This window comes from Myotis davidii, unplaced genomic scaffold (genome assembly GCF_000327345.1).
Source record: "Myotis davidii unplaced genomic scaffold, ASM32734v1 scaffold328, whole genome shotgun sequence".
In the NCBI taxonomy this organism is placed as follows: Eukaryota; Metazoa; Chordata; class Mammalia; order Chiroptera; family Vespertilionidae; genus Myotis; species Myotis davidii.
Genome location: NW_006300373.1, coordinates 2259397 through 2270338, shown reverse-complemented (window position 1 = coordinate 2270338; position 10942 = coordinate 2259397). Strand labels below are relative to the sequence as shown.

The 10942-nt window shown below is 42.5% G+C and overlaps 1 protein-coding gene across 2 annotated transcripts in view; it reads left to right on the top strand.

Moving 5' to 3' along the window:
• RPGRIP1L (RPGRIP1-like) overlaps positions 1–10942 on the top strand; it is a 76187-nt gene that overhangs the window by 15702 nt on the left and 49543 nt on the right. For both annotated transcript variants that reach the window (XM_006777051.2, XM_006777053.2), the window contains exons 7-8: positions 8421–8526; positions 9754–9900. In XM_006777051.2, coding sequence (XP_006777114.1) covers positions 8421–8526; positions 9754–9900 — 253 coding nt within the window. The remainder of the gene's footprint in view (positions 1–8420; positions 8527–9753; positions 9901–10942) is intronic.

Sequence of the window (10942 nt, the reverse complement as noted above, 5' to 3'; positions counted from 1 at the left end):
GAAGAGCAAGCCAAGCTTCCTTGTTTGGAGCAGGCTGAGGGGCCGGGCCCCAGCGCCAGTGCGGAGATCCTAGCTGCCCACAGCCGTGTTTAGGATATTATCTGAAGGTAACCGTCTGCACTTAGGCCACACCCACGCTTGGAGCCCATCCCCAGCAGCTTCGCTTTCTGTCATAGTTCTTAAATTCCCGAGGGGTGGCACCCACACGGTTTGCTCTTCCCAAAGGGGTCTGATCGTCCAGACTAGTGTTCAGTAGCAAATGAAAGGGAGATCCCAAAGTCACTCAGTGCTGGACTAGATCAGCACAGAAACAGTAACACACAGTACGCACAGTTTCTTCTCTAAATATTGTCAGCAGGAGACACCTACATGTACAAGAGCTGTTTACCTTAAAAACTGAACTGCTGGCCTGGCCAGTGTGGCTCTGTAGCTTGAGCACCGTCCCTCGGACTGAAGGGTCCCGAGTTCAAGTCCAGTCAAGGACACGTACCTCAGTTGTAGTCTCAATTCCCAGCCCTGGTCGGGGGGAGTGTGTGGAAGGCAACCAATCAATGTGTCTTTCACATCGATGTTTCTCTCTATCTCTGTCTCTCCTTCTTCCTTCCACTCTAAAAATCAATGGAAAAATATCCTTGGGTGAGGATTCTCTCTCTCTCTCGCTCTCTCTCACACACACACACACACACACACACAAAAGGTTGGAGATTCAATCCCTGGTTGGGGCGCATACAGCAGGCAACCAATCATTTCTCTCACATTGATGTTTCTCTATCTATCTATCTATCTATCTGTCTCTCTCTCTGCTTCAGTTTTTCCACCCATAAGATGGGGAAAATGGAAAGTATGGTCACTGGTGCATGCAGTGTCTCAGATTGCGAGAGGGATGTCCGACTGCCGGTTTAAGCCTGACATCCCCCGAGGGGTCCCAGATTCCAAGAGGACGCAGGCCAGGCTGAGTGACCCTCCCTCCCATGCATGAATTTCGTGCACCGGGCCTCTAGTAAATAAATAATAAGTAAGACAAAATAAGAATTACAGGTAAAGGTACTTTTGTTTGCCAAAGCCAAAGTGATAAGCCAATTTGTACCTTACCTCACTGATTTTATAAAATTGAAAATTACATATTATTTCCTTAGAATAGGAAAGGTACCTGAAGTGAATGGCATGTCGTTTCTTGAAATACAGTTGTTGAAAACTAAAGAAATGACTTCAAATAAGGGGCTTCAGGTCTTCTTTTTTTCTTATATGTTTACACATAGCTCAAAGTTTTATGTGTAACAGCAGTTTGGGGTTGGTTTTTTTTTTAGACTAATGGAAAACTGTTGAAAAAAATGTTGGGGAGAATATAAAACTTGGTATAATTTACTGTAGAGAAAAATTACAAAATGGAAAACATATTTGAACTTGTCTTTCACGGATACATTATTTCAGATTTGAAATTCTAGAAGTCTGATCTGGATGTTGGACTCCTTGTTCTCAAACATGAACCCAGCAGAGCTGTAATCTGCAGCGCGCGGGCGGGTACCATGGCCAAGAGCCCTCTCCCAGAGTATTATAGAAACTCCTCACAGGCTGGGTTTAATAGACCAGTTTGGTTTGGCATCGGCCTGACATAAACTTTTGGTTATCCAAAGCCCTTAATTGCTTTGAAGTAAAAGCCCAGTGCTGCTCCTTTTTATTAAAATCGTGTTTTTTCTTGTTGCTGTGGTCTATTTTGGAAGACTGAGCTGTGATTTCTGCATATGTTCTACATAATGCCTCATTAGCAGAAAATCTTGTATCATTTACAAGTAGCCTGAATGTCTGTGTTGTTTTGAACAAAAGTCCATATTAAAATTTAAACAATATAAAAATGCACATTTTCTGCTTATTAAAAAGGCCGTCTTCGATTAAATGCACAGCAGTAACCAGTGAGCACATGTATGTGAACATTAAAATCAGGATGGTTTTACCTTTTATTGACTTTTTCAACTCCAAAACTATTTATACTCTTACTGATTGTGTAGCTAGTTCGTACTGTGTTTCTTTTTCAAGCACATGTGAGGGTGTTTATCTTCTTAATTAAAATCATGGAAGTGCCATAACGTCCCGGTGGAGGGAATTTACCCCATAAACGTCTCAGACATTCTGGCTTGCCTCTGCCCTTTGGTTGAGAGCAAACTCGGGTCCTGAAGCAGCCTTTGCAGCCGCGCCGCGAAGACACAGCGTGGCTTTGGGCTCCATCTCCCCCGTGCACCGCCACAGGGTGACTTCCCTCTTAAGTTCTTCCCCCTCTTTCATTCTGAAAATTGCAGACCTATAGAGAAGTTGTGAGGACAGCTGTGGGAAGACTCACATCCCTTCGCCCCTTTGCATATTTGTGAATGACACAGCCTGCCCGGCACTCTGCCTGCTCCTACACGAACCTGCCCCCCCGCCCCCCATCCCTCTCAGGCCTGAGTCCAGTGCACGTATCACTTCACCTGCGCATTACTCAGTGTCTTCATGTAACTACAGGGCAGCTGTCACATCCAGGGCACTGAACAGTGAGTGCCGGAGTAGCATCATCTAATAGTCAGTCCATCTTCAAACTTCCCGTTGGCCCAAGAATGTCCTAAATAGCTGTTTTGTTTAAATAGCTGGGTTTTTTGTGTTTTGAGGTTGTTCTTGGGGTTTTAATTTTTTTTTTTTGTCCTAGCTGGGTTGTTCAGTTGGTTGGAGCATCATCCTGTACACCAAAAGGTGGTGGGTTCGATTCCCAGTCAGGGCGCATACTTAGGCTGCAACAAAAAACATATCCTCAGGTGAGGATTTATAAATAAATAGTGGGGTTTTTTTGTTTGGTTGTTTTGCTTTCTTTTCATCTAGTGTCCAATCAAGGCTCATCTATTGTATTTAACTGTCATGTCTTAGGTTTCCTTGCTTCTAGAGTGGTTGCCCAGTCTTCTGGAGCCCATTCATAGCTGTTTGCAAAATGTCCCTCAATTTGGATTGGTCTGATTGCCCCACCCCCTAATTGAGAGGGCACATCTGGCCCTGGGATGGGAGGGTAACGAAGGCCAGGGTAACCATGCAAACATTATTATTATACGGGGCGGTGATCTGTCACTTTTTTAAAAATACATTCACCAAGCTCTTACTATTTTGAATACTTTAGAATTCGCCCAATGGAAAGTATCACTCAGATTCCTTTTTCTTTTATCCCGGTGCTTTTTATTATTAATACGATGTAAGATCTTTTAGGTGATAGCAACTTGACGTATTTTCTCAGCGCTTTATACAAACCACAGAAGTTGTCACAATTCATAGTAACGTATTCGTGCGTGCGTCCATGAGAGTGGAGGGCAAGCCAAACTCGGGAACCTCAGGAAGGAGCACTTAGAAGATGGGGCAGGCTCCTCTCGGACCTGGACGTGAGCGCTGGCTCCCTCGCTTAGGGACTCTGGAATTCATTACGTCTCGTAGCCTCAGGTAACCCCTCAACCCTGAGGTGGAGACTGAACTGGGTACAGGTCTCTTCTACCTTTAAAACAACAGCCACTTTAACTCCTAGGGACCTTGTGTTTATGACAGATTTTTTTTTTCTACTAAATAGGTGGCATTAATTTAATTCTTTTTTTTAATTCATCGAAGACTATATCATATCAACTATTGCTTCTAATAATGGTGAAATAACCTGTATCGCTGTCTAGGTAAAATTCCATCAAGAAATAAAAACGATACAAAATCTTTGGCTCACTTTTGCAACTAAATTGGCAATTAACCTACATTTCCCGTTGGGCTTTTTGATGTATCGGATCTAATTCTCAGATTCCCATTACTAGTTGGAATCCATTAAGCTTGAGCCTCAAAACAGTCCCTATAACAGATGAGCCAGGGCTTACTGCTTGCTGCCCCTCCCAGTCCCTCGGCGTGTGCCCCGCGGTCAGGGGAGTTTGGCTCCTTGCACGCAGAGAGCACGTGCCTGTCCCCTCCATCCTCCGTGGGTGTGCGAGGAAGAAAAGACCGCGTCTGATTCATATTGTGACCCAGCGCCACAAGGAGGACGTGATCCGGGTAAACCTGCACAGACATGTTGGCCTGTGTGCAGTCTTCCATCAGGGCTTTCTGCTCGCTGTGAACTCAAGTAGCAGCGAGAGTGGAACCCTAACTTCCTAGCAGCCCCCGTAATCCTATTCACAAGGGATGCCTTGCTAGCGATGGTTATCTCTGTAGTGCTAACTGGAGCTGTGAGTGACCTACATTTCTTTCAGCAAGCCACTTGCAGAATGTCTGCCAGTGTTTAAAAAAAAAAAAAAGTAGAGTTTTTTTATCCTAAGGTTATTTTCAACTTTATCCCCCAAACTTAGCCTGAAACTGTTACTCAAAAAAGAGCCTCTCTATTCCCTCTCACACAGATTTCACGCCAGCACTTCCCAGACTCTCATAGCCTCACTTCTGTACTCCAGAGCCTTCGCTTCTAAACGGTGGTAACTACTAGATCGTAACTTTGTTACCTCCAAAAGTCAAGCGGCTGTGTTTTAAGCATTCACTGTCCTCACTGCAGCCAGAAGGGAATGTCAGTGGGAGTGGGGAGGGGGGAAGGAGGGATGGGGAGAGGAAGTGTCAGAAACTCAGCAAAGCAGGGATTTTTTTCTCCGTAAGATGGCATATTAGAAGCGACAGTATGTGGAGTTTCTCCTCCCCCTCGAATCCGAGCTCTGGTTTCTGGATTGATAGTGGCACCGGTAGCAGGGCTGCAGGCAAGTGTTCTCGGGGCTTCCATCAGAGGTTCCTTTTCAGAGTTTATTGCTCGACTGTTTCAAATTATGAGCGAAACTTGGCACATAGGTTGTTGAGCTGTGTTACTTTTTTCAACATAAAATCTAATTTATTTCAGTTTGTTTTCAATCTAGAGATGGGCCAACAACTCTCTCCATAGTTTTAGAAGATTTTATCATCTTTCTAAATAACGTGTCTGTTCAAAAGAAGAGAGAAACGAACCTGTATTTTTCCAACTTAATTGTTCAGAGTGGGGGTTTTTTGAAACTGTTTGTTGAGAACTTTATTTTTACAGCGAATTTAATTGACATGCTTGCTATCTGTTTGCAGATCATTTCACCGTGTGTAAGGCAGCACGTATGAGCCGGTGCAGGGCTGTCAGAATTCAGCCGGCTGTTTTCACTGTGCACTGTTTCTCCCGCTAGAGCAGTGGTTCTCAACCTTCCTAATCCGCGGCCCTTTCATACAGTTCCTCATATTGTGGTGACCCCCAACCATCAAATTATTTTCATTGCTACTTCATAACTGTAATGTTGCTACTGTTATGAATCGTCATGTAAATATCTGATATGCAGGATGTATTTTCATTGTTACAAATTGAACATAAAGCATAGTGATTCATCACAAAAACAATATGTAATTATATATGTGTTTTCCGATGGTCTTAGGCGACCCCTGTGAAAGGGTCCTTCGACCCCCAAAGGGATCGCGACCCACAAGTTGAGAACCGCTGGGTTAGAATGTCAGCATCCTGAAGACCTGATGTTCCCATCCCAGGGCATGCACCCAGGGGAGGTCACTTAAACCTCTGCTCATTCAACCAGCTGCCTCCGCTCTGCAGAGGCAGCCGGCCTGGGGCCTGGCTCCCCGCGCAGAGGCCTAGGACCGCCCTTACCAACGACTGGTTCGCATTCCTTGTGCATCAGCTTTCTGCGGCCTGGCCTGCCATCTCTCCTCTCTCGCTTGTTGTTGTTGTTGTTGTTACTCCTCACCTGAGGATACTTTTTCCATTGATTTTTAGAGAAAATAGAAAGGAGGGGGTAGGAGGAGAGAAAGAGCAAGAGAAAGAGAGGAGAGAGAGAGAGATATCGATGTGAGAAACACACTGATTGGCCACCTCCTGCACATGCCCAACCAGAGCCTGGGATCGAACCTACAACCCAGGTACACGCCCTTGACCGGGAATCGAACCGGAGACCCTCCCATGCATGGGCTGACACTGCAGCCACTGAGCCACGCCGGTCAGCGCCCACCCTTATTCTTTCACCATATTTCATCTGTGTAAGAGCGTTGAGTTGATTATCAGGTTTGAGATTATTTTTCACTGTCCACCTTCTTAAGGCCAGACCGCAGTAATTAAATGGTTGATTTCATCTTTTATTTATTATATCATTGACTCAGCGAGCCAGGGAGTCGTCCTTCTCACTGTCAGCCCTCAGAACATCCAGTCACAACGACCGTTATGTCGACAGCCCTCAAACTCACATTTGAAAGCCATTGTTCACCACTGGCAGGTGCTCAGATCGGGATCCTTCCTGGCGAGCTGGCTTTTATCTAAAGCACCGCGCATTGTTGCTGGGCGGGAACTGCTACTCATGTTGTCATTGGTGCCCACTTGTTGGGCATTATTAGCAGCAAATACTAAGTCCCTTTTCTTGGCAATACTTTGAAAAGTCTAAACTCCAAAGAGTTTAGGGAAATATTCGAGAAACCACCAATTAAGCCACTGAAAGTTCTGGCTATACTTACAGGCCTTTGCCATACAAAGAAAATTCAACATTAACCTGTGATTTCTATGGCTCTGTGTGCCTTAATGGGTTATTGGGGTTTAATTCTTTATTAACATCATGAAGCAGTCGTTATTATTTAAATACTAGAGGCCCAGCGCGTGAAATCACTCGAGGCCCAGACCCACCCTGCACGAGCCCTGGGCCCTGCCTCCGCCACACGAGCCCCGCCAGCCCCACACAAGCCCCGCCTCGCCAGTTGTTTGGTCATTCTGCCATTACGGCATGATGACCACGGGCCTTTTATGATATAGATATTTGACATACACAGGTTGTGGCAAAAGTATATATTTGTGAGTATACAAAACACAGAGTTTATTCTTATATTACAATTTATTAATTACTGTATTATTTTCTATACAAACAAGTGTAAACCTACTTTTCCCCCAACCTGCATATCTTCTTGAAAATATTATTATACTCAAAACTAAGAAAAATGAAATATCAGGGACAGCTGAAGACATAAGGAAAGATTTGAATAGTATTCTGTTCTCCCATATCAATAAATGGCACTCACTGTAGAGTGGTCAAACCAAGTAATTTGGGGCGGGGGGGAAGATAAATCTTATTTTGACTTCTAAATATGAAAAAATGTGAATTTTTTAACAAAATATATTTTTCTCCATATTTAATGTTTTAATATCTCTTTTGAGAGTGAAGATAATACCCAGGGGAAGAGTAATGAGGGCACTGTTGAGTGTGTGCTCAGAACTACTAGATAACATGCTTAGACACGTAATGATTTAACATTGTGTTAAGACTGTACCCGGAGCAAGAGCCAGCCTCTTGGACTTGTGTATCTTCTGTGTGAGGACAACTGACTGTCCAATGCCAAAATGCAATGAACTTTCAAATATCAAAGAGGAAAATTAAGTATTTCAAGTCCTCAGCTGGCTTACAGATGTGTGAGCTTTGTAGTCCAGTCTCTGGTTCCAGTAGGGCGTTGTGACAATTTTTCCAATATGTGTACACTAGATAAGTTCTGGAAGCAAAATTACTTACTCTAAATACTGAAAACGTTTTCTGAATTGAAACTTTTAACGTTTATTTTCCTTTAAAAATGAAGTGTAAAACCCAGCTTCACAATTCTTAAGAAACGTTTGAATATAAAATGCATTAAATTAAGGAGCCTTTCTCTGTCAGGAAAAGAAATGCCTTTTGAAACAGGTATTCATTTAGATCTATGATTAACCTTTAATAAGATCTTCCTGTTAAATTCTACATTTGCTTTAATCTCGGTAGGAAAAATACAAACTAGTCTTGCACATATAGAATTTCTATATACCCTGTGGACGTTAAATGATCTCTTACAGCGAACGGCACATCTGCAACATATTTAAATGCCAGCGTTAGGCATTATTAGTATAAAACGCTAAGTCACTTTTTTTGGAAATATTTTGAAAAGTTCAAACTCCAGGAGGAAACTCCAATCAATTGTAATCTTATGATACCATTTGTTGGAGGGCGTGTGGGAAGATGGGTGCTGTACGCACATTTTTCATCTGTGGGAAGAGGGAGGATAAGCCTCAAGTCTGGTGGAACCATTTCTGTGCTAACACTGTCCTTAGGACCGTCTTCAGACACTGTAAAATGCCCTTCAATCCACGTTATCAGTCGTGGTGTAGGTGACACGAGTCATCACATCTGGGGCTTCCTCCACATTCTGAGAGTCTGTGAGTTTATAAAGTTCAGAAATGATGATTGGTTGATTTTAAATAATAAACCTAATCCTAGGTGCGTGACACACGGAGAACCTTGGTGACTGGTCTGCAAGTGTGTACGTTTCTCCCAGGGAACATTCCACGGAACATTGTGATTGCGTCACAGATTGTTTTTTCTCTTGCCTTGAATTTTTTCGCTCTCTCTCTCTTTTTCTTAAACGCATCCTTGAAGGTCAAACATTCGGGACAATGTAGAGATGATTAAGCTTCATAAGCAGCTGGTGGAGAAAAGCAATGCTCTTTCAGTAATGGAAGGAAAATTTATTCAGCTTCAAGAGGTACTGTGATCAGTTATTTTATTTTGGTGATACATATGCACAAAGCTCCAAAAATAGTGTTCAAGGTGTATATTTTTTTTTATTGGCCTCTTTAGTTTATTTCAAGACAAGGTGTATATTTTTAATAGTCATAATACTAAAACGTAATTTTAAAAGATTACTATTTTCCCAATTTTGTATAATTTCACTCTATATATTATGTGTTATTATAACTTAATACCTAAAGGAATAACCAACTGGTTGGACTTTTTATAAATATCTGTGTCATCTTAAAATAACAAGTACATTTATCATAAATAATCTCATGCCAAGAAAAATTATTTTTAACTCCTTTTATCTGCATTTACGTGGCACATAGCACTGAAGGTTTACAGGTGTCTACACATATCTTCAATTCTAAGCATTTATGATATACCAAGATAGACCAAAGTTATGAATAGGCCAATAGTCAGGTTTTATGAAGTCTCTCTTTGATGTGGTGTTTTGCTTTGTTTTGTCACTACCATTATCAGAAGAATATTTGAGTACCCATCAAGTCAACTATCAGGGTGTTTATTTAAACTTTAACTATTTAGGTTGACAGTACTTGGGACTATTTATCCCCATAATCGTTTTAATAAAGACTGTGGCCCCCAGGAAAGTGCCATTGGAGGGATGTATTGCGCTGCATCATTAACCTAGGTTCTGGGATTGATTAACTCCCAACGTTCCAGATGGGCAGAATTCACAGGAAGCAGTCTTGTAGTCCTCCCTGACCTGCGGCTTTGCTTCCCGCGGTTTCCGTTATCCATGGTGAACTGCAGTCCAGAAATATTAAGTGGACAATCCCAGAAATAAACAATTCATACGTTTTGAGTTGCATACCGTTCTGAGTCATGTGATGAAATCTTAGGCCCTCGAGCTCTGCCCTGCCTGGGACATGGATCATCCCTTTGTCTAGCAAACCTACCTTGTGTATGTCACCTGCCTGTTAGTCACTTAAGCGCCATCTTGGTTATCAGAGAGAGAGAGAGACACCATAGTCACATAACTTTTATTGCAGTTTATTGTTCCAGTTTCAGGCATTCACTGGGGGTCTTGGAACATGTCCCCAGGGACAAGGGGGGATACTCTGCTTTCTTTGAAGTGTAACATGAACTTCAGGAGTAAATTTATTTGTAGAATTGTAATCACTTATTCAAATCATAATCCAAAAATACTTTTTAAAAGTTTCCTTCTGGTTTTTAGAAGCAAAAAACTCTCCGGATCAGCCATGATGCCTTGATGGCGAATGGAGATGAGCTGAACCAGCAGCTTAAAGAGCAGCGTGTGAAGTGCAGCCGTCTGGAGAAACAGTTGCACTCCGTGACGATTTCCGAGAGAAGGATCGAAGAGGTAAGCCTCCAGGGCGCTCGCATCCGCTGCGTAAGACCGCTCTGTAACTGACAGCTTGGGAAGGTAAAATAGAGACATTTCAAATATTCTATTCATTTAAAAATCTAAACTACATGCGTGGCACTGTGAGCACAGCAAAGCGTAGTCAACATGTCACGGGCATGGCAAGTCAGGGCCTAAACATACTTGCACATGTGCTGAGAGCCACCGTTTACGTGAGAATTAAAAGTCATTGAGGAGAAAGAAAACGCTTGGTAACGGGTTACGAGTGGAACTCGGCCTCCTCAGTTGTAAGCTTATTAGTCATTTGTAAAACCAAAACGAAGTCATAGGAATATATTTGGTTCTGAAGAGAAGGGTGTTGTATTTTGCAACGTCAGCAATTTTGTGAAATTTTTTTTTTCCTCTTGCACACCCCCGACTGGGGATCGAGCCCACAACCCAGGCACGTGCCCTTGACTGGAATTGAACCTGGGAACCTTCAGTCCGCGGGCCGATGCTCCATCCACTGAGCCAAGCTGGCTAGGGCTGCAATTTTATTTTTTCATTCATATATCTACAGGATGTGCTGCTGGCTTTGTGTAAGTTCCAGGTGACATGAGAAAGTGTGTCTTCAGAGTCAGTAGTGATTGACACATTTCTGTAAACCACGAACCAAAAGAAAAGTTAATCCTTTTACTTTTTTATGGGCCAATTGGAAATTAATACAAAGTGAATATAACAATGGGATTCATTGGGGAGGAACGAAAAGAGTGTTTCTCCAGATTAACAGCAAGCTCTTAACGCATTCTTTATTGAGTTTTGGCACAGGTTGCCATAAAGTAGTGCATGCGTTTCTACTAAATTAAAACAGAGATATTAATTTCATGTTTACTTAACAACTGGGGAAAAAAATCAGTTCTAAATTAAATACAGACAATATAAGTGGCCTAGTTAGCAGCTGCAATTTAAAAATCAAGACTGAACCATGTTAGCTGCCTCTCCTGTGTTTCTACCCCCTGCAGTTTTATATGAGAATCTCCTAATGTGTAATTTTCTTTTC